Genomic DNA, 25160 nt, shown 5'->3' on the forward strand with positions numbered 1-25160 from the left:
CGTGAAAAACCTGCTCGTTTTCTGTCAGCTTGAAAGCTCTGCATATGAAGCTGGCAGTTCCGTTGGAAATGTAATAATTTTGGATTACTGTCAGAGTGAGCAAAGGGAGCCATCTTTTGAGAGCAATCCATCACACAATCTGATCAGCTTTAGCTACTGAGAACAGGCTGTGACATGACCGATACATGGCACATAACAAGCCCCAGGCAGCTCTTCGCAAATCAGCTTATTAAATATCCTCATCATCCTTCCTTTGGGTTGCTACATCTGTATGGCATTACAGATAATTATGCAGACTTGACTCCACTGAGCCTGTATTACCTGTGTAATGTAACCTTCAGCTAAAAGACATATTTCTTCAGTGTGAACGTTTAGCCCTTGGCAGTCATTTTTTTTTCTTCTCCCCCCCCCTCTTCTTCACTGGAAACAGTGTCCTAGTTCATACAAAACATGTCAATATCTTTCATCAGCCAGAACGTTAAAGATTCATACATGACATGATCTACATGACTCCCATGTTTACTCTCACACCTTGATTTAAAATGCAGCCTTGTAGTAGGTTTGTGTCCCGAGTGCTGTTGCCTGTATATTATGTCAGGTTGTGTTAGGAAAGCATTTAAAGATGTTTTGCAGATATTGTGGCTTGTGCTGTCGTACAGATGGGTCCACGCAGTCTACCCCCTATCTCGCCATATAGCCCCACCTGGTGGGTCATATAGCTGCATCTAAAGGAAAAAGAAAAGAAACATCTTGGGTGGCTGTACGGTTGTGTTTCTGAGTTCCTATAAGAGTAATTAAAATATTTATGAAAAAGAATATATAAATATATTATAAAAACTAGTTACCAGCCCGTAAACAGAACAACAAAACGGTAATCTTGCTCCATGGGTGGAGCAAAACTTGAATTTTTTGTTCAGACTCCACCTGGTGGTGACTGGCATGCGCAACACTTAGTCGTCGTCATACTACTACTACTACTATGTCGTCATCATCATAGACATGAGGAGCAGTGTTGGCCTTTTATTATATAAGATACAATCAAGAAGTTCCTATTCTTAGACTGGTTTAAATCATAAAAAGTTGAGCCAGCCGAAATGTAAGGAAACCGTTTTTAAATTTAGGTAGCAAAATTAAATACTATTTGTTCTTTCCTGTGTTTTTTTTTTTTTACATTTTCTTATATGTACCTTCCCATGTTTGCCCACAGAACTTTTACATATGGCATTCCTAATTAAGCAGAGCGGTGTACACATTGTTCACTACATGACAAATAAGTTTACTTTCAGAAACCTGGGAACCACTGACGTTGCTGAGATTATTTTCTGCAACTTTCCAGTTGCCTGATTCTGGTAATGAGCCGGTCGTGAATAAGAGTCTGTTGCTCCTAATTCCAAGTAGTTTTAGTTGTAAAAACAGGAGAAGATGTTGAGCTCAGTCATGGCTGTCATAGCAGTGGTTTCTCAGAGATTAGGGATTCCACGTTCTACCTTATCTGGGGTGACCTGCTCCTTTTGGCCCAATCCTAAGAGGTCATTTATGGCGTGGGGCCTCATGGTAGATCTTCTCCAAACTGTGGATTATCAGTTGGAAGAAATCTTGGCTCCTTCTCAGGACATGCTTCACTTTTTGGACACCTCGGTTAAGAGGGTGTTCTTCCCAATTTTACAGGCCAAAATTTTGGGGGACAGGTGAGTTTTCATACAGGCTTGCGTGAAAGTCCTGGCCATTCTTCTTCACTTTCCAGATGGTGGAATGTGCCCAATTTTACTACTGGCCTATAAAGCTAGAAATTCTGAAGAGGTGTAACAAGCCCCATCTACATCTAAGGTCTCCTAGATATAGCATTCTTTCTTGAGAGGTCCATCACTCTCATTTGGTGGCTACACCGCTCTCATTTGATCCTGAATTCCGGATTGAGTCCTGCTCACCACGGACTCCAGTTTTCGAGAGAGGGGACTTGCCATCACACCATTCAACCAGAGCCTACTCCCCATCAATGTCCTGCTTGGAGATCAGGGCGGTTTCCAAACACTCCTGCCCAATCCAGTCAGGGAAAGTGACCACAGTTGCCTACATAAACCATCAAGATGACATAGGGCAGTGTCCCCTTCTTTTGGCAGTATACACAATTGAGAGATGGACTTTCTCTGCTGCCGGAACATTTAGACAGGTGAGTGGGGCCATCTGCACATCGACATGATGGCCTCCCGAAATAACCACAAACTTCTGAAGTACGGCTTATGAAATAGGGACCCAGTGGATTCTCTCACAGTTCAGTGGACTTTCCTCCTCCTTTACACCTTTCCTCCAATTTTCATGATGCTATTGGGTTAACTTACAAATCTGAATGGGGTCCTGATTCTTGTCATTGAATCCAGACAGTTGATACAGGAGGAATGCATTTACTTAAACCACAGAAAGTGAAAGGAAATACAATTGTAGGATCTCCTGTTGCATTTGTGTGGGTACATTGCCACACACTGATCCATGAGATCCACTCTCCCTGTGTGCGTGTCATACTACATAACTTTGTTGATGGATGTTCCAATACTACAGTTGCTACTAACGATAAAAAAATAATTTACTATTTTAAATTTAAGATAACTTGATTGAAATGATACATCTAAGGCTGTCAAAACTGGTGTATATTGCTATTATAGGAAGACCATGTTTAGGGTAGGCCTATATGCCAGGATAACCATAGTATGCAAATGGAACTTTTATTTTGATTATTTGATCAAAACTCATTTTTACTTAACCTTGAGTCAAAAATATTTTACAAGAATCCCTGAAGTTCTGTGTGTTAGTGAACTTTTCTCAGCCATTACATTCAGACCTTATGGTTTATGTAGAAATTAAAAATGGTCACTAGGTGGCACACCTTCTAATTTTGGTAGAGCGCCTAAGAGGAGCACACAATGCAGCAATGATGTCAATAGATAGATTCTATAGGGGATTGTGACTTAGAACCAGCTGGTTTTTACTCTGTATTGTGTTTCTGCTTAGTTTGACCAGGAGTTCTATAAACTCTACACTGTAAAGGTTTATATTAACGTAATTATTTATCTTGTTGCAGGCTTGGCATCTGCGATTTAGTCATCTGGTGGGATATGGTGCCAAATACTACTCGTACCTGATGTCCCGAGCTGTGGCCTCTATGGTGTGGAAACAGTGTTTCGTGAAGGACCCATTTGACAGGTAAGAGCTTCTCTCCTCTGATTGCTCTTTCTCTGTTTTGCTTTTTGTGTTGGAAAAACAGTAGCAGCAATACTTAATCTCCAACACCTTTTTCATAGCAAAACAAGCTGTCCTGACACATTTATGCAAAGATACAAATGGGTTTTCTACCTCCCTAACTCAATCAACTACAACTTCCACCCCAATAGAAACGCCAGCAATCCCGGTAGTCCACGGTTTGCTCCGACCAGCATGCTTCTGTGCATTTTGTACGAGTTTTCCATGGTTGGCCTCTCATATTATCTTGAAGCATATTAAGGCCCCCATACATCGAGGCGATTTGGTCCGATTTCGGCCCGATTGCGACCAATCGGCCCGTTAAATTGGACCGAATCGCCTCTCCCTGACATGCAGTCGGGTCCAATGCGCGGTCCTGTGCGCATCGGACCCGACTAGGTGGTCGGACCGGCTGGCCGTCCGACCACCCGTTCTGGGGCGGGCGGGAAGCAGGGACACATGCGATCCATCACAACGAATCGCATGTGTCCCTGCCGCCGGGAAGGTCCGTCGGGTGTCCGTACACTGCTGCGAGATGTCGCAGGCAGTGTATGGGCACCTTAACTGTGTTTTCTAGCTAGAGCTTGGCAGCCAGCATCTGATTAGTAGAGGGGCACTGTCAAAACCCTTCCTTAAAATCTCTCTCCCTTCCTTATTCTTAAACCCTATTACATTTGGCCCTGGGTTTACTAGAGGAGGGGGGGTCCCTTTTTGAAGAACTGGTTCTGGGAAAGGGTGAAATTTATGGTCTTAAATTAGGAAGGTGAAATTCTTCTAAATTCTAAAGTATTTAGTGTCTTGTCCTGTAAGGTTCTCCTTGTTTTATATGGAAACTAGAGTCATTCAGGGGAATTAGGGGAAGGGGGACTGAGTGTGAGCTTGTTCCTTTGTCCAGTAAAATGTAGATTAAACTGCAGTGAATATTTTCGGTATCCAGTACGCTTAATATCATTCAGCACCGTGCACTTGGAAATGTCAGGGACGCTTATCCTCCACTGTAGAATGAAGGGCGCCATTGTGTCATGGTGGCAGGCTTCCCTATATCTGTATCAGTCCGGAAACACAAGACTGTCCCAGCACGTCCTCCGGAGAGCTGAGCATGCAGGTGGCAGTAACAGGATCTGTCTTGTCTTTAGGGCGATGGGAGAGCGCTATCGCAAGGAGATGCTGGCACATGGCGGTGGAAAGGAGCCCATGCTCATGGTTCAAGGTAAAGTAAAACAAGAGATGTCTGATCCTCTGATCTTTTTGTCTGTTCAGTTGACCAGGGTGTATGTTTGGCAAACACCAGCTGTTGCGATCAGATGTTATCAGCCGTCTCAGCCTGTTCCCAGCAGCAGCCTTTTCAAACGGACAAAGCTGCCTTAAGAGTTTCCCATATTAAGGAACACCGCGCTCTTATTGCCTGAGAGATAGATTATCTAGGTTTTCTTTAGATAGTAAGCTCTAGCAAGCACGGCCTTCTGTTTCATTGTGTGGTGTTCTTGTATTATGTTCACTCAGTGTCTCGGGTTGTACAGTGCATACTGCAGTGTGATCCGCGTATACAGTCAGGTTTAGCTATAGTAAAGGACAGGTAAAACTAATTATGCAACAGCTGTATGTACATTCATCTGTGTAAAACAGAAGAAACGTATTGGACCCCGTTTTGGTTTTATAATACCCGTGTTCTGTAACCCCTCATACCCACTTAAGGTTTGTCCTCTTGTTTCATTCCTCCCGCTGCTATTGTCATAACTATGGTGCCTCGATGTATGTGCATGCTATATGTTTATGCTTGTACATTAACTGGGCATATGAGGTTTTAGAGCAGTGGTGGGCAATGAGCAGCCCTCCAGCTGTTGATGAACTACACATCCCAGCATGCTTTGCATCAGTTTCAGCATGGCCAAATAGCAAAACTAAGGAAAGGCATGCTGGGATGTGTAGTTTATCAACCGCTGTAGGGCCGCTTATTGCCCACCCCTTGGTTAGAGGGCCACATAGGCCTGGACTTGAAGATGATCAAGGGCCTCTTGGGACAAGTAAAGGAGTTCCGGCCAGTGCCATGTGGGTATGTACTGCCTCCTGGAGAAAGAATTTCCACCTAGGTGGAAAAGATAAGCGCCAAGAGGTGAGTTGTTCTGCAAGCTGCTCACACCGGAATGGGGTGGGTCAGTACCCAAAAATACATACAAAGAGAAAAAGACTAATGGTGGAGCGCTCAAGGATTGTAAATCTTATCACACAAAAATAAATGTATATAGATCAATTGGGTATCACATAAAAAAATCACCGTTTATTTATGACTAGCACATAAAATATAAAAATTTAGAAGTGAAGCATACATCATAAAAATAAGAATAAAAATAGGTACTTGTTTAGTGTCACGGCGCCCGATATGTCGGATGCAATATCGGCCGATATATCAGATGTGATATCGGACGATATATCAATGCGATCCAATGCGTTTTTTTGTTTTTTACCTGTTCATAACCCCACTATCCACTACGCATAGAGTTGATTTTATATAGTGTGTCGAGCGCAGTAATCCGCGTTCGCTCGCCACGCTTCGGGCTCGTTGCGCTCGCCACACTACATATAATCCACTCCATGCATAGTGGATAGTGGGGTTAGGAACAGGTAAAAAAACGCATTGATATATCGCCCCATATCGCATCCGATATATCGGCCGATATCGCATCTGATATATCGGGCGCCATGAAACTAAACAAGTACCTAAAAATAAAATGCACTCTGAAAATTATTCATAAATGACAATGGGTTATACTGTTATCAATCTCACTTGTTCCTAGTGTACTCTCCTCAGAAAATTGGATATGATCTCCCATGGTGTCCATATTTAGGATGGTATAGTGGGTGTCCATTCAGGTTTATGGACACCCACTATACCATCCTACTAAGTAGACTGCTGTGTGTGTGTGTGTGTGTGTGTGTGTCCTTATCCCATATAAAAGCCGAGTTTGCAGTGGGAGCCTGCTCCGTTACATGGCTGCAGAGTATTCTTCATCTGCAGAGCAGGAAGCCTTTGATCTAGTCGCACGCACATTCCAGCTGACTAATTCTGGCTGCTGCGCACACACATCTCTGCCCACATCTGCTCCGTCCTGTTGTATGTTTTCGTCTGAACTTTAGATTGTTTTATTTTGCTTCCCAACAGTTGTTGAGATGGCAAAATGTTTGTCCACCTGTGTTATTCCCCCTGACCTCTCAAAGTGCCTCAGTGATGTCATCGGTAGGCCAAACGTTCATTGTGCCCACACATTGGCAGCCACTTCTGTGAGTAGACGCCACACATAAACACCATTCATCATGATACTGCTATTAATCCAACCTTTGCTGATGAAACAGTGTTATCTATGCAGATAATGGCGTGCCAAGAGATTTCCCCTGGGCATTTCCAGAACAATAAAGTAAAGCTATACCACCATTTTATATAGCGTGTGTGTATACTGTATTTGCCACTCCATTGTACTGCAAAAACCACCCTATCCTGACCTTTGCTCATTATGATAAACATGTCCCCTCCATACAATGTCCTCCCAGCGTGGGACATCCTAAGCCAGAACTGGCATTTCCACACACACTAAGTTTCCTTCTGTTTGCTGCGGGGTCTGAGTTATGCTACACAACTATGACAATAGTTTTTTTTTTTTCTCTGCTTTTAAGTTACTGGGATCATTGTTTTGACTCCGGTTTCCCTTTGTATAGAGGGGTCTTTGATTCTCAATTCACCCAAACAATGTCTTTGCTTAAGATGTTTGTTGTTTTCCCCTGATGAGGGAAACTAATTCACAAATTAATTTTCCCAGAGCTGTGCATAGCGCTGGTCAGTCACTACCTGTCAGCCAATCATTTGGACATACCTGTAATTAATACAATAATGCTACATTGTATGGAATGTCATAGTAACCAATCCAGGTCAGCCATCTTCCTACTGCAAATTATACCTCTTTCACACCAGCCTGAATTCCCGGGTTGGCCCCGGGAACAACCCATGACTAGCGCTGGTGTGCAAGGTTACCGGGCTAAATTCCCGGGAAAATTTCTCGGGAATTCAACCAGGGTTGTTCCTGGGACCAGCCTGGGATACAGTCTGGTGTAAAAGGTACTTACTCAGCATCCTGGCTTGCTTCCAGCGGCGAGGCGGCATCCAATCCGGCCAGCGGGTCGCGGGTCCAGACTGCGGGAATCCGGGCAGCGTCAGCTGGGTGCTTGTAGCACTATTTGCCAGGCAGCCAGGGAAGCATTGTTGAATTTGGAAAGCCCAGGCCGCTCTCAGCCAATCAGCGTCTGGCCAGTCTTTTCAAAAATTTTCAAATTCTCCCACCCGGCGAATAGCGCTACAAGCGCCCACAGCAAGTCTCTAGTTGCTGTGGGTAACAGGTCATTTGAGCACACCTATTTATCCACCGAAGCCACCATCTGTATTGGCATGTGTCTTTAGGGGTTGCCGTATCAAGCAGCAAAAGAGTAAATAAGTTGCCCATAGCAACCAGTCTGCATCAAACTATCGTTTTTTAGAGCGTGTACTGGATAAATGCTACCTCCACAGCTGATTGGTTGATATGGGAAACGTATCCACTCTTGTTATTGCTTGGTACTTGATAATGATCCTAATCAAATCAGTATGTTCATTATTGGGCATGGTGAAAAATGTGTTTGTAAGGTGAATTCTATTGTTTTCCGTGTGTGGTTATGTTAGGTTACGCTACTTGCGTCTACAAGTGATCTGGCCTATGAGCTAAATTTTGGATCTCTTCAAAGCTGATCACCGTGTTCAGCCAAAGAATGCTATCTCGGGTGCCATAGGGCTATCAATCTGTGAGGAGGGAGCACCTTATTTACTATTAGAACTTTTGTATTATCTGGGCTCCCATGTTAAATGCACCCCATTTTTTCACACCCCTACTATCCAACTATGCATGGAGTTTATTTTATATAGTGTGGCGAGCGCAGCGAGGGGACGCGGTCTCATAAGAAAAACAGGAGCCCAAATATTACATAAGTACCGAACTTTTTGAGTTAGCCAAGACCTTTAGTGCCACCTCCTACAGGTACAGAGCTGGCAAACCCCGCCTCCCCTTTCTATGGTTATTTAGCATACCCCTTTAGCTTTTCTCAACAATCATCATAGTTATACTATCAGTAGCTGGACGTTGGAAAAGAGAGCACAGTGATGGAACTTCACCAGGGGCAATGGAGAAGGTGCCCCCTTCACTGCTGGAGCCCGGCGGCGACTCACTCGATTGTCTCTTGTACTGTACTTCCGCCACTGGATCAGTACATGCTAGCTAGCTAGTTTTGTCACTTCCATTGATTTTAATAGTGTGAATAAGATGCACGTTTTAAGCAAATAAGATACACGACCATGTCGCACAGGACTTGTCGCACCGGGAGGGGCAGTTTGTCAAAACTGCGGCAATGGTGTATGTTAAGTCTTCAAGTACCAATCTCTACTATTTTCAGTTTTAACATCCATGTAGTGCAACTTAAATACAGATTTGTGAGTTTTACTGGTGAGATTCTCTATTTAAATCAAGCTTTGTTTTATGCACTTACCTTTTAATCCATTTTTAAAAGGGTGTGCCGTCAAATTTGAGACATGACCTCTTTTGTGACGTGACACCCGTACTTGTGGTAGATTACCCCCCCCCCCCTTTTTTTTTTAACCACAAGTCAACTAGCGGTAATCCATCGTAGAATGTTGACATAATCATAATTGACATCTTAAAAAGGCCGTAGTTCCAGAACAAGCGAGACGCACCAGGCTGCTCGGTCTCCTGGATCATGGTACAAAAACAGAAGTACGGATTTGTTTGTTTGTTATATATGGTTACACCCAGGCAACATTGGGTAGATGTGGCTTTATAAGATTATGGTAATATATAATTATAATCCGCTAAAATAGCTAGTCACAGAGTGGGGAGACTCCTCTCAGTATACGGTGTTCATTTGGTAAATATACCCTGTTTATTAGTAGGATTATTCTTGTGGGATCTTATTTATTTTGAATATTTTTTTTGTATATTTAAACATTTAAAAAAAAAAAGAACTATTTCATGTATACATTATTACCGCAGTTGTGTCACAGTCCTCTCTGGTACAGAATGAGGTTTTCTCTTTTTCTGCGTCTGTGGTGCAAATACACTAATAAGGGGGGATATTCAATCCCTGGCGAGCATCTCCCGTCGGGGAGATGCTCGCCGGGCCCTATTCAATGCTGTCTTCCCCGACAGCATTGATCAGGGTTTCTCGGCAGAACGAGCCCGATATCACGAGCTGTCGGGCTCCTTCTGCCGAGAACGGCCAGGAAGTGACGAGCTGACGTCACGTTGATGTTTTGTACCGGTCAAGTCGACTGAATGCATGACAACTTTTCTGAGTTGACCCATTGACTGTATACATACACTAAAGAGCTATCATGTGGTTTCTGTATGAGGATACTTCTGTTTGTGACAGGATTATTCTTGTGGGCTTTTTTTTATTCTATTTTTGTATATTTAGATTTTTTTTTAATATTCAATATTTCATGTATACATACACTATTACCGCAGTTGTGTCAAACAGTGCTCTCTGGTACAGATTGAGGTTTTCTTTTTCTGCGTCTGTTGTGTGAATACAGTAAGTCGCAAATTTAAAGAAAGTAGCTATGCTAAACCGTTTGGCTCATTTTGCATCTCGCTCCATGTGGTGTATAATGGCTAGAACAGGGTGCCATGAGAACTGCATTTGGGAATCAAACGGTCAAGATTTTAGCAATATCCATTGTTTAGCACAGATGGTTAAGTCAATTTGACTGCGGTACTAATGAATTCACCTGCAGCCAATTATGCATATACTTAAAACCAGGGCCATTAGGGTGCCTTGAAGACCGCATTTTGAGAACCTCTGGACTAGGGTTTTAGAACCACTGGGCTAGGGGGTTAAATTTACCAAATGGAGATTTTAACCCTTTGCGTGCAGGGTAAAAATTGGCAAGCAGACCTTTATATTCATCATAATGACCTGTAATATTTACCTTTTATATATAGGAAATATAAATTATATAAAGATCGGTACTTGTTTCCTAGCACGGCCACAATCGCGGGCATCGGGTGTAATTTTTAGTGGTCTGCGACGCGACCGACGCGATGCCCCCGATTTTCCCATTGTAATGCATTGAAAAAAGTCAAAATCGCGTCGGTCGCGTCGTATGCGGCTTAAATGGTCCAGACGCGATGCCCCCGATTTCCCATAGGAAACAATGTTAAATGCCTCAATTGACTCGCGATGCCCCCGATTTCCCATAGGAAACAATGTTAAATGCCTCAATTTCAGCAAATCCTCATAGGGAACAATGGTAAATGGGCCAGAAACCCCCAAGAACACCCCTGAACAGTGAAATGTCCCCCCAAAAGTAGTTTACGCCACCCCACGATCAACGCAAACCCAAAGGGTGGCGAGCGCAGCGAGCCCGCGAGGGGCGGCGGTACGCGTCCTCCGACCTTTTCATACCCCCACTATCCACGTCGGCGTGGAGTTGAGAATAGAATAGTGTGGCGAGCGTAGTGAGCGGACGCGGATACCTTCACAGGTAAACGCGTCCCTTCGCGGGCTTCACAGGTATCCGCGTCCCCTCGCGGGGCTCGCTGCGCTCGCCACACTATTCTATTCTCAACTCCACGCCGAAGTGGATAGTGGGGCTATGAAAAGGTCGGAGGACGCGTACCGCCGCCCCTCGCGGGCTCGCTGCGCTCGCCACGCTTCGGGTTCGCGTTGATCGTGGGGTGGTGTAAACTACTTTTGGGGGGACATTTCACTGTTCAGGGGTGTTTTGGGGGGTTTCTGGCCCATTTACCATTGTTCCCTATGATGATTTGGGTAAATTGAGCCATTTAACATTGTTTCCTATGGGAAATCGGGGGTATCGCGGGTAAATTGAGGCATTTAACATTGTTCCCTATGGGAAATCGCGGGCATCGCGTCGGTACCATCGCACCCGATTTTTTAGTGCATGCGATGGCCGCGATGCCCCCGATTTTTCCTCACGATGCCCACGATCATGATCATTGTGGCCGTGCTAGGAAATAAGTACCTAAAGATCTTTTTTTTACACATTTATTATTTGAATTTATATAACAAATGTAAGCAATTCTGGCATTTTTAGTGGATATTTTGAACATTTCGAACGGCAATGTTGACACTCAAAGGGTTAATTTCTTTTAAATTAAGCTCAATAGATGTGTTCTAGGGGCTAAATCATGCATCCATATAAAAAGATTTGTTAGTAAATGTGTTTTTTTTAACCCCTAGATCACATTATCTATAAGATATCTAAGAAGCGTACACCCATGCAGGCTCTAGGCAGGATTACTGGTCCCAGTTGTAGCCCACATCGATAGTTAATCGGGCAAATAATAGGAAAACATGGAAAAACGAAACGGAAAATGCATCAACCATTGTCACGTTGACGTTTTGTACCTGTCGAGTCGACTGAATGCATGACAACTTTTTGGAGTTGACCCATTGACTGTATACATACACTATAGATCTATCATGTGGTTTCTGTATGAGGATACATCTGTTTACACAATAACTAAACCCATATTGGTGGTGGAAGGGCCCAGGGCACCAAGTAGCATACTGGCGAAGGATAAACAACCAGCCAATCAGCTCCTACCTGCCATGTTGCAGGCTGGGTTTGAAAAACGACAGGTAGGAACTCATTGGCCGGTTCTTTAGCACTCTCCATTTTATCACTTTAAAGCTTGATACAGCTGGCCTCATTTGCAGACCCTCTGCATAAGTTGCTGTATGTAACTTTCCTAACACCAATCAATCCCACCGCCTCGCCCACGGACGTCTAAAATCCCTGATCTGTGAGCGGCCCCACTGATGGCATTTAAGCTTATAGCACACATCACATATTAGTTTCCATTTCAGCACAGTTTGAAGAAACTCAGGAGCCCGAGGTGTGCTCCCTACCACCAGTGCTGTGCCTAAACACGTGCAAAAGCGGCCGTGCGATCGAGTGGACTTATCTCCCGAAGGAGACGGGCCCCGTTTTTCCCCTAACCCCTCTCAGCCATAAGGCCGACAAGGGGAAAATAGGGAACGGTGGGTCCTCTTCGCCGAAGCTTAGAGAGACCCTCATTCCTCAACCCCCGAAAGGGTTAGGACGGTGGGTCCTCCGCAGCCCATGCTTTGGAGAGACCCGCAGTGGACTTCCCTCTGCCTTGCGGCTCGGGGTCGTCCTCGGGGGGACCGAAGCTCTCCCCAAAAGGCGAGAGCTTCGGCACATTGGGGAAATGGAAGGCCCGTAAGGGACGACCACACAACCCAAAAAAAGTGACACACTACAGAAAACAGAAAACGTGAAAAGTGCACGAACGTGAAGAGGAAGAGAAATAAATAATAAAGAGGACCCCAGCCAGAAGGCTGGGGTGGGGGTGTGAAAAATTGTCCTACCCCATCCAAAAGGACGAGGTAAGGACGTGAAGCGCTAACCTAGAGGGGAAGTGCGCAGTGCTAGTGCCATACTAGTGCATGGTGATTTTGGGATCACCCGTGCATGTTCGGCACCCCCGAGTTTCCCCGGGGGCACAGTGCAGCCTCGGACTCCAAGCAGCCAGCCAGTCAGCGTCCAACCAAGTGTTTCTCCGTCTCAACAGCAGGCACTTTCCAGCCCCTGGCATGGGAATGGGTACTCCACTGGGCCTTTCGAAAGACTCCCTTAGGGGCTGCACCCCCTCCGGAAGAGCAATCTACTCAGTCCCAGTGTTTCTCCGCTCCCAGGGTTAAGGTACTAAGCTGGGCCTTTCGCGGTCTCCCCCTCAGAGGCTTGCGATCCTCTGGAACAGGAGCCATCTACTCAGTCCCAACCTTTCTCCGCTCCCTGGGAATGGATACTCGACTGAGCCTTTCGCTGTCTCATCCTTCGGGGGCTACAAACCCCGTCAAGAGAGTCAAACTACTAGGCCCAGTGTTTCTCCCCCCCTCTTACCAGTGGATTTACGGAAACAACACCTCCTACCAAAGGCAGAGGTGAAGATACTTAGTGAGACTTTTCACTGCTCCCGGGAAAAAACAGAGGGGTCCCACACCCTCCGCCCATCAGAGCAGCTACTCAGTCCCACCTTTCTCTATTCTCTGCCAGAGGCCAGTCCATACCCACTGATAAGAACAGATACTACACTTGATCTTAGCCAAAAGGCCGAGAAGTGATTTCAGCACAGTTCTCCATAAGCAACGTGAAAGGTGAGCCGTGCAGCTTGGTATCGCAGAATGACAGGGTGTTACACATCGGGCACTGCACCCGTAATACACAGAGATGCTAATTGTCACATAATTACGTATGACCAATCAGAACTGATTAACTTAATCCACATTAAGCATACAGGAGCTGTTTTTAGACTTTTTGTGAGTGAATGTGTCAAATGCTAGACAGAGATCAGCAAGGATTACAATTGACAAGTCCCCTGGGGGACATTCGGTGCATAATCCAGAGGTGTCAGCTAAAGGTAGACAGAGACCTTCCCAGCTGCTAGGGAGGGGTATGTGTGCTGCATCGGGCAGTTACCTTGGTGACCTAAACAAGCAGACGAAGAGTATAAGGGAGCAGTCAGTCCTTATAGCACCGAGAATTTGCTAAACGATTAATGATCCTATAGACCTTTCCTAAAAGTCACAAGCATTGAATGTATAAGCAATACATTAAAAAAACAATGCCAGTGATTCCCAAACTGTGTGCCTAGGCACCCTGGGGAGCCTCATTTTGGTGGTACAGGACCAAAATAAATTATTTATGGTCAACTTTATCAGTAAACCCAGTGCTAGTGGCTGCCAATCGAAATATGTAGTATTAGAACCACAACCATGTCCACCACTATATATCACTGAACCTAAAGGTAACCGTTTAGCACAATTTATTTCATGTATTTATATTTTTTTAAGAAACCGTTGGACTAGGGGGGCCTTGAAAGAATGCTGATACTTAGGGCGCCATGATTTAATAAAGTTTGGGAGCAACTTTTGCGTTAAAAAGAAATGGGCATTTTTCACGTCCATCTTTAGTTCCAGTTTTACGAAGTAAGTTGTCATTATCATTAATAAGTTTATTGCTACTATTGGGGATGACCAGAGACACTGGGGAACACATTTGGCAGTTTAGTTCACTGTGGCAGCTGAGGTAAAAAGATGGTGGTCAGTAGGTTGATGCCGATTGGTCAAAAGGTCAACAGGTAAAGAGTAGTCAGTGTGTAAGGTCGGCAGGTTTAAAAGATAGAACATGACACATATGATTGAAGGTTTTTGGTGTTTTTTTTTTTTTTTTTTTACTTTTTCTTCATTTTCTATCCACGTGGTCTACAATTGGTAATAGGGTACTTGTTTCCTAGCATGGCCACAATCGTGGCCATCGGGGGTAATTTTTAGTGGCCTGCGACCGACGCGATGCCCCCGATTTTCCCATTGAAATGCATTGAAAACAGTGAAAAATCGGGTCGTGTGCACATAAAAATGCTTAAATTGTCCAGACGCGATGCCCCCGATTTCCCCATAGGGAACAATGTTAAATGCCTCAATTTACCCGCGATGACCACGATTTCCCATAGGAAACAATGTTAAATGGATCAATTTACCCAAATCAGCATAGGGAAGAATGGTAAATGGCCCAGAAACCCCAAAAAAACCCACAGAGCAGTGGAATGTCCCCCCCAAAGTAGTTGACGCCACCCCGCCATCAATGTGAACCCGAAGCGTGGCGAGCGCAGCGGTACGCGTCCTCCGACCTTTTCATGCCCTACTATCCACTAGGGCGTGGAGTGAGAATAGAATAGTGTGGCGAGCGCAGCGAGCCACCGAGCCCGAAGCGTGGCGAGGGGACGCGGATACCTTCACAGGTAAACGCGTCCCTTCGCGGGCTTCCCAGGTGTCCGCGTCGCCATGGACACCTGGGAAGCCCGCGAGGGGACGCGTATAACTGTGAAGGTATCCGCGTCCCCTCGCGGGGCTCGCTGCGCTCGCCACACTATTCTATTCTCACTCCACGCCCTAGTGGATAGTAGGGCATGAAAAGGTCGGAGGACGCGTACCGCCGCCCCTCGCGGGCTCGCTGCGCTCGCCACGCTTCGGGTTCACGTTGATGGCGGGGTGGCGTCAACTACTTTTGGGGGGACATTTCAATGTTCAGGGGTGTTTTTGGCCCATTTACTATTGTTCCTATGATAATTTGGCTAAATTGAGCCATTTCACATTGTTTCCTATGGGAAATCGTGGTCATCGCGGGTAAATTGAGGCATTTAACATTGTTCTCTATGGGGAAATCGCGGGCATCGCGTCTGGCCCATCGCACCCGATTTTTTAGCGGACGCGATGCCCGCGATGGCCCCGATTTTACCCCCGATGACCGTGATTAAGATCGTTGTGGCCGTGCTAGGAAACAGGTACCGGTAATAGCAATCTGGGCTGAGTGCAGCACTAGCAGACTGAGGCACCTTACCCGAAGGTTAATGAGCAAAGCGAGGGTTCACAAATGGACTATGGTGAAATATACAAGATGATACAAAAAAAACTTGTCAACCAAATTTGTCTGTTAACCTTTTGACCCTATTGAACTTTTTGCCAGTCAATCTACTCTAGATCCATTGCACCAGACACAGATCTGTCCCAGCAGCTCTAATTGTCTGTGTACTGAATATGTCAGCAGCTTTGCACTATATCCACATGCTATGCTATTACTTCTGGTAGGGTCGTTCTTTAGGAGGTTGTGGTTTAAAATGAAAGTGGTCACATCGTCCACACACAGTGGAAGCGGCCTATTTAGCTTGTAACGCCACAGCCAGTCATAGGTAACTATCATCATAAGTGATCTTCTCCTTTGTTATTTGTACAGAGTTCGATCCATTTATCTGCAGTGTACGTACCACCAACATCAGTCAGATTTTTTAAACTTGCCTTCGGTTCCAGCCTATTCCTGCATTTCTCTAGTTCCAGTCCGGTATTAGTCTCATTTGGTTCCAGCTGATTCCAGTACTCCTCTGGTTCCAGTCCAGGCACAGTCCAGCAGTTTCACAGACTCAGCCTAGTTTCCTGTGGACCATTGTACGGGCCTGGGATTCCACATCCCACTGTGATCCTATCACCTATGCGGATAGAACTCAAGCTTCCAGTACTCTCCGGCCTAGAGCAAGTCACTCAAGCAGGTCATACAAAATCCTCAGGTGTGACAAGTCCTCTGAAATTGGACTGTTTCGGGAAGGGGAGGTGGGTGGATTTTCTACATATAAACGTGTGACTTTTATACGTTATTACTCTATACTCTGTCTGGTAAACACTCAAACTAAATAATTTTGTAAAAATACTGAAAGAAACCAAACTGTATGTTAGTGACAGGGAAAGAGCTCGGTTTAGATTAAGGGTGGAACATATCTAAATATTTACTCTTGCATTTTAAAATATTTTTCCTCATTTTTAACATGAGGAGATGGCTCCAGTCCAGTTACACAGGGGAGATTAGTGTGACTGCTCAGCCCATCATCTGGTTCATGCTTAATGCTGGGTAAACACTTGTTTAATGCACAATATAGGAACAGTTACTTCCACCAGATTTATTTCTTTATGAACTCTGAACTTTTTCTTCTGCGTCTATATTTTTGTGGCTTGAGTAGAGCGAACATGCTTCTGAAATATCATATGGCTTCTGTGGAACTTAGATCCGGCTCCAATTCAGGTGCGACCCGGCTTTAACACCGGGCCTCCCCACCTGGCATAATGCCATAATGGTTGACCTCACCAGGGGAGGAGCCTGAGCTGGTGCTGGGAGATTAGAACATCTTCCAGCACCGACTTTTACATTGATCCAGGTTACCCATTTACACTGCACTCAGGTCTGGGTCATTCCCATGTTCTACCCTAGTAGCTACCCGGGTAGAATTTCTGGGACACTCGGCCCTTGGTGTTTTTTTTCCCAAAGACCCTTATTCTTTGTGCCCTAGAGAAGGTGAGCTGCTCTATTAAAGAAACCGCTGTATCTCCTGATCCAATCTCAATCTCAGAAGAGCCTTCAAAAGACATCTTTGTTCCTTAAAATAGCTATTGTGCAAATAACCATGCAATCTGAAATTAGGTCAAACCTTTCTAAATTAATGTCCAAGCTAGTGGAACTGGGCTCAAATACTGATATGCTTGAACACAAACTAGATTAAGCAAGCTAATTCCAAACTTATGGATCAAGAACTCCAAGTTGAAGGACCATCTCGATGGCATTGACAGCCGCAACATTTACATTCAAAATATTTCAAACTATGAGCCACAATTTTCCACTAGTACCTGGAGGACCTTGTTCAATTGGTCATCAGCCACTCTGCAGAACTGATGCACCTCGATCAGTCCCACCGAGAGCTTCGACCATAACCTTTTGCTGACTAACCTCCCAGGGATGTTCTTACCTTGTTCCTTTACTTCAAGGCAAAAGACCAAATTAAGTCCTTAACTAGTAATGTTCAACTCACTCGGTGGAAACACCTGTTAAAGGATACGAACTTGTCACATATTCCCACAAGCCTTCTACGCATTTTCACTTTTCTAAGGCCGATTGTCTGTTTTATTATTTCACTGTATTGCCCCAATTTTTGCAAATTGGTGGTGGCCACTTGCAGCTTAGGGGTATACATAAGAGGGTTAAGGCCTCAAATGTCTACATTCCCCATTTATAAATAAGTGCTACAGGTGTTTTTTTTTTTTTCACTTCCTTTTCTCAGTAAATCAAAAACCTGTTTTTCACACCATCAATAATCCAGAATTTAGTACAGTTCATATAAAAATGCAGATGACCCACAAAGTAAATGAGCTGTAAGCGATACAGTGTGTATGAGTTGCATGTAACAGAGCATGGCAAGACTGTCTGATCTCGATAAACTAGATGAGTGGGCAAAAAAGTGCGCGCGCCCCTTGGCAAACGGAGCCTGCCGCCGGTCCCCGCCGCCCCGACCCCTCCCTGAAGCGGAGACGGGCAGGGGGAAGCTGCCCAGCCACCGTGATACTGGGATGCACGTGCGTGTGAGACGCTAGTCTCTATCGCCAGTGCAAGGGTTCTGGCGAGCGCCGGCCAAGGATGATGCCCGCTCCATCTGTATAAAAAGGGGCATGGAAACTAGGGACTCAAAAGTAATTATGCCACTGTACAAAGCATTGGTTAGACCACATCTAGAATATGGAGTACAATTCTGGGCCCCTCACTATAAAAAGGACATCATAGAACTGGAAAAAATCCAAAGAAGAGCGACAAAGCTAATGAAGGGAATGGAGAATGTAAGCTATGAGGACAGATTGAATAAATTGGGATTGTTTATGCTAGAGAATAGACTTTAAGGGGGGACATGCTTAACATGTACAAATATATAAGGAGCCAATATATGGAACTGTCAAGCACCCTTTTTACTGCAAGGAAGGATTCTAGGACACGAGTTTAGCTTAGAAGAAAAAATATTTTGTTCCCTTAGAAGGGAAAAAAATGTCACATTCAGGGCAGCCAAACCGTGGAACTTTCTTCCTGGTGAGGTGGTATCGGCAGGAACAATAAATACGTTTAAAATAAGGTTGGACAAACATTTATTGGTTAAAAACATCCAGGGGTACAAATAAGAATAATAATCTGTCTTTAAAAATATCAGTATTCACTACATATAACAAGGGATAAGCTAATAAACCAAGGTTGAACTCGATGGACACAAATCTTTATTCAGCCTTAACTACTATGTAACTGACTTTATACAGATCTTGTTTTGCAGCTATAGTTACCAAGTCTGCATTTTAGGAGGAAAATAAAAATGTTGAGGCATATCCGCTGTTAAATGTCAGGTTGGGGGCCAATGTCACATTGGGCCAAATGTACTGAGCATGAAAAGTGATAAATGTAGAAGCCAATTGGCGCCTTACTACCATGCCACAGGAGCTGATTGGCTGATGGTTGAACATGCTCCATTTTATCACTTTTCTAGTGTGCCTAGAAGTTGCATGTACTTATTCCACTGGATTATATAGTACATGTGAAGGAGTGCATGTACTGAGTGTGAGAGTGCTTGATATAAGTTGTCCTCCCTCAGCGCTCTGCCCTTTCACTACTTTGATGTAACAAAATAGTTTTTATATTTTTGTTTCGTTAGTTCATTTTCCCCAGGTTGTCTCTGTATCATTCTGTAGCCGGGGAGAGGGCTATAAATGTTGCCCTTATAACTAATCTTACAATGCGTGAGCTATACGGCTATTTTCCATTGCTTGGCTCGGGCTTGATGTTCTCCGCTTTGATCCGCTGTACTCCTAAAGTAGTGATAGATTTTGCCCATCAGGTCTCTGCAGAGATAATACTGCTACATAGTAGAAAGGAGCAGGCACTACAAAGGAAGAACAGGGCGCCTTTATCACATCCTAAACTTACAAAGACCTGATAAATGGGTTTATTTAGGATTGTGTTGCTGCAGCTCAGCCCCGCTAACATTCCTACTTTTTGGCTCTGTAACTCCCCTCCAAATTGTCTGTCAAATACTGAAATTCCGAATTATGCACTGAGTGGAGAGACCATTTACAGCCTTATTCTCGAACAATAATTGTTTTACAGCCGTAGATGTACTTTTGTATAATTTGTACTAACTTCTAAACACTAACCGATCAGAACTCTGTTTGGGTTTATAAGTCTCCTCTGTAATTGTTTTCAGCACAATTCCTCCTACTTTGAAGTCACGTGTGGTGGATTCAGTGCGGCCCGATATGCGTAATTTGTCGCTCCAGTACATAATATCGCATCAATCTACATTACAGGTTTTAGGTGTCATCTCATGGAAGTGTGCATAGATACTTGTCATGCAGGGTTAAAGTAACTGTCCCACATGTACACAGCTTGGCATTTACTACAACTGAATGCCTCCTACAGGGTGTGGCTTATTATATAGTCAATAGTTCGGGGTCAAAATGTCAACATGAAAAAGTGACACACATGAAAAGGTTGACATGAGTTTTTCACATATTACTGGTGCCAATGTCGACTTGGACCCCCAATTGGTTTAACATGTACCTCAGCTCGCTTCGCTCACCATGCTTCGAGCCTGATGTCTCACTTCACTTGGCTCACTTTACCATTCTAAGGGGGCGATTCTGTAACACAGAAATGCGGTAAAAACCCCGTTATCGGGGTTTTTACCGCATTTCTGTATGCTGTATTAGCCCAACGCAGTGTTAGCGCTGCGGAGGGAATCGCCAGCAAAAGCTGGCGATTCCCTGCAGAAGCCTATGGGCTTCTTACCGCAGCGCTGTTTGAGGGATCCGTCACGGATCCCTCCCAGCGTGCCCTGCGGCCGGCGCCGGTGTATGCGCATGCGCAGATGGACTCCCGGGTTACAGACCCGGAAGTCCAGTGCCGGCACCGCATCGCAAGGGACAGCTCTTATCGCAAGAGCTGTCCCTTGCGTTAATAACGGCATATGTTACAGCATATGCCGTTATTAAAATTGCGGTAGCCGGCGAAGGGGGCCGCGGATGTTACAACATCCCGCCCTTAATTGTAGTCCATGTGGATGGTAAAGCATAAAGTCCACAAAATGTTTTTTTTTTTTTTTTTTTTAAACATGTCGACCTTTTGACCCTGACCTAGTGCCTTTCGATCTTTTGCTATCGACCAATTGACTGTCTGTCTTGACACTGTAGCTTTATCAACAGGAACCACCTCCTAAGATTTATAAAATCACAATTTATTGCTTTTGCATCTTAAGGCCCATACACACTGGGCGATTTTGAGCTGGAAGTCGCTCAAAACCGCAAGTTTGAGCGGCTTTCAGCTCAAAGCTGTCCAGTGTGTATGCCCCAGCGATGAGTGGTGAGCGCTGCTACGCGTTCACGCTTCATCGCTGGGAAAGCCGCTCATCTGCTGGTAATACCAGCAGATGAGCGGCTTCGAGGACGGCTTTGCATAGCGCTGCATTATGCAAAGCCATCCTCTCCCCGCTGACGGGGCAGGGGGAAAGCCATTCAGTGTGTATGCACTGATCGGCTTTCCCCCCAGCGATGAACGTGATCATCGCTGTCCATACACGCTGGGCATAGTCGCCCAGTGTGTGTGGATCTTAAGAGTGCCATGAAATCAGCGCTGAAAATCTAGGGCTCTGTGACTCTGGTACCGCTGCCTTATAAAAAAAAATGGGGGGGGGGGGAGGAGGATGCTGCTTAAGATTACCCAGTGTTATCTCTCGTGGCTAAAGTGGTCAGTAAAATAAAAATGCCAACCAACCACGGGAGGTTTCTGTCCTCTCTGAGCTCGCCTTAGGACACCTGCGTTATGGTTTGACTGGTGTACCGCCCCAGTCAAACTCCCCACCTGCCACTGTCCCCGGAGCGGGTCACATTGGAAAAAAAAACCCAGTGCTGTGAGGCTTAATGGAGTTCCACCACCTGTAAGAAAGATTAAATCGATCTGTTTTTGTTTTTGATGCAATGGCCACTATATATTGTGTTACTGTACACACTGTATAGAGTTGTACTGTTCCATACATGAGGTACCATATATTATGTCATCACTTGCTGGAGTCCTTAGTAAATCCCATTGTGTCCCTTCCTCCTGCAGCCCCTGGCCAGATTAGAATGCAGTCAGGACAAGCGCTTGACACTTTTGTTTGGCCGCCGCTGACATTCAATCGCTTTCCAAGCTCGTAAATCACCCGCTCATTAAAGCAAAAGCTCAACCAGGAGCACTTATTATCTCTGACATCATTAAATGAAATTGTTTCCTATCACAAGGGCAGAAGCTTCAAAGCAGGGAAGGTGAGCCTCACAATGGCCCAGGGCTTGGGAGAGGCCCATCTGCAGCGACTCTTGGCTCCCAAACTTGATTGGGAAATCTCTGGAGCTTTAATGTAGTCTCTGGCTAAGTAAAGTCCTGTATGTGTTAGACAATAGTGCAATTGTGCACAGTTAGAATGTTACAGAAACACTAAAGAAATATTTACATTTTTGTAAAATGGTTTTATTAAATTAAACAATGGGGATTCAGATCTCAGTAATATCATGGTGTAAAGCCCCCTATGCATTGTAAAGACCCAATTCTCCTGCAAGCCACCCGGCAGCTCCCCGGGAGGCTCACATACAATTAATGTGATTTATCACATGTAAAAAATCAGGGAGCTGAGGGACGGTGAGGAGCAGTGGGGTGGGCGTCAGATGCAGCTGTGGGGCTGGTGAGGAGCAGTGGGGTGGATGTAGCGGCGGTGATCAGTGCAGCGGGCGGCCAATCAGTGGCCTCTGGGAGGGAGGCCGTTGATTGGCTGAGAGTGCTCTATTTTAGCGAATCAGAAGCCGGCCAGTCATTTGACACATTATTTTTAAATTCTAGTAGCTGCCACTACCCGCCCGCTGCACTGATCACCGCCGTTGCCTGTCCCACTGCTCCTCACTGGCACTGTCGCTGCACCCACCGGTCAGTCTTTTGACATATTTTAACATTCTAATAGCCGCCGCTGCCCGCCCACTGCCGGAGGTCAGACATCATCGTACATGTTGCATGTCCGTCCTCCTGATCCAGTCAGTTGCGCACGGGACCGAGCATCAGATAGGATCAAATGTCACACACATGCGATTTTGGGCCGATTTCACCCGATTTATCGGCCCAAGTTCTGAATCGCGTGAAATCAGCCCAAAATTGCATAGTGTATGGGCACCTTAAGCCTTACACCGTATTATAGAATCTGTATCCCCATTCTTACACTTACACTGTTCCATGAGTTTCCAATGATTATTCTCTGACCAGACATGGAGACAGCATGGTACAAGTGGAGTATTTTTGATGGATGAAGTGACTTGATTCAGCACTTGGAACAAGGGAGGAACATATTAAGCACTATAAGGGCCCAATGCGCCCAACTTTCCGATTTTTTTTTTCCAATACCCCAGATGTATTAAAATTGTTGCATAGACCAAACCCGTTATCTCCAGAATTTTTATGATATCGCCATTGGCATAGTGTTTAATAGTGACTGTATTGCGGCAGCATTTATTAAAGGGCAATATGTAAGCTTACCTTTGTGGCTTATCGTTTTCCAGAAATTGGGAGGAATTCTTGCTGGTATCTGTAGTGTGCCCTATGGCTGGTTGGCAAGGCACGCAGGGTATCTTTGATCTGTTTATAAAGTCTCCAGCTGTTAATAAAGTTACCAGCTGCCGGTATCTCACACACACAAGTGTCACCGTAATGCTAATATTGGCCCATGTGCTATAAGCCTATAATAACATAAAACAAGCAGCGCTAAACGGCAGACAGGAATCTCCAAACAGGCCATTCACAATGGTGAGGTGGAATTTGGGGGCGCTCACCCTTATTAATAGGTATTTGAGAAGCTATGAGGGGGATGTATCAAGCGTCCTACAGATTTTATTATTTATTTATTTATTTAACAGTTTCTTATATAGCGCAGCATATTCCGTTGCGCTTTACAAAGGAGACAGTGATACAACAAACAGGGTATTTACAGACAGTTAAAATGTAGGAGGGCCCTGCTCGCAAGCTTACAATCTATAGGGAAATAGGCATTGATACATAAGGATAGATACTGTATTCTTTATTGCATCGATTCTACCAGAATGCAAGGTTCTATGACTGGTTCTGGAATTTGATAAGCTTGCCTGAAGAGATGAGTTTTTAGGGAACGCTTATAGGTTTGGAGACTGGAGGAGAGTCTAATTGTGCTTGGGAGGACATTCCACAGAGTGGGTGCAGCCCGAAGAAAGTCCTGCAATCGGGAATGGGAGCGGGTAATGAGTGTGGATGAGAGGCGCAGATCTTGGGAGGTCGTGTTGGAAGATATTTTGAGATAAAAGATATGTATGTTGGTGTAGTTTGGTTTATGGCTTTGTGTGTAAGTAAAATAATTTTGTATTGAGTACGGTAGAATACAGGTAGAATACAGATTGGAGAAGTTGCTCATAGCATACGATCCAGGAGAATTCAACTGGCGTTTCTATGCGGTTGCAATGGTTCCCTCCTCACTCCTAATTGTATGGACCCTAATTCTTGCAGTGGTTCTATTAAAAAAAAAAAAACATTATGTCACCTGTATAAGTAAATGAGGGCATGTATACTTCCATAAGACACCAGTTACCTGATATCTGGGGTGGGTTTCTACCAAATTACTGATTCGGTGTGATTACTATTATAGTGAAAGCGCTGTTGGCGTAGTGGTCAGCATTGCAGAGTTCTAAGGTCGTAACTTCAATTCCGTCTGTGTGCAGTTGTATGTCCTTCTCGATTCCGGGTGCTCTGGATTCCCCAACAAGACCAAAACAAATTGTTAATTGGCTTCTGAACAAATTATCCTATATTGTAAGCTTCACTGGGCCTGAGTGATTATCATTCTAGAACCCGCTATCTTTGAAAACCCATGCAGTTCCTCTTCCCTGCCTGGGGTGACGCTGACTGCTGTGGTGTTTCTAGCACAGGTCTGGTTTGCATATCAGTGCTGATATACAGACCACACTGTGCTAGAAGCACTAAAGCAGACAGCGACACCCCAGGCAGGGAAGAGGAACTGCATGGGTTTTCAAAGATAGCGGATGCTAGAATGAACACTACGATATATAAAACTACCTAAACCCAAATAAATATCGGTAACGTTCCTGGCTAATGGCATGTGAGCCCCCGGACCCATATTTTATGCCGGTTCTATGGTGCTGAGAATGCCTTTGTTTGTGCTGTAGTTCACTGTCCCACAAGGTGGCGGTAACGGCTGACACAAAGTGTGGCAGTTTAGTGAGGGCATCATAACCTGTACGTTAAAAAAGGAGTTTGCTTTTGCAAACCAACCAGAATCACCTCCTCTGTACCTTTTTATTCCTATTTTCTAGTCACAGCAGTGGCGTAATCAAAACGTCTAATTATGTCGTTTTGCTCTTGACCGACCCCTTTGACA

The 25160-nt window shown here is 44.8% G+C and overlaps 1 protein-coding gene and 1 pseudogene across 1 annotated transcript in view; one reads left to right on the plus strand and one right to left on the minus strand.

The window, feature by feature from the left end:
• Positions 1-25160, plus strand: part of MIPEP (mitochondrial intermediate peptidase) — a 103243-nt gene that overhangs the window by 73938 nt on the left and 4145 nt on the right. The window contains exons 17-18 of the mRNA XM_083169911.1: positions 3077-3198; positions 4371-4444. Of these exons, the coding sequence (XP_083026037.1) occupies positions 3077-3198; positions 4371-4444 (196 nt within the window). The remainder of the gene's footprint in view (positions 1-3076; positions 3199-4370; positions 4445-25160) is intronic.
• LOC146060872 (U2 spliceosomal RNA) lies at positions 13306-13441 on the minus strand (annotated as a pseudogene).

Source organism: Crinia signifera, chromosome 2 (assembly GCF_055691185.1).
Source record: "Crinia signifera chromosome 2, ASM5569118v1, whole genome shotgun sequence".
NCBI classification, from domain to species: domain Eukaryota; kingdom Metazoa; phylum Chordata; class Amphibia; order Anura; family Myobatrachidae; genus Crinia; species Crinia signifera.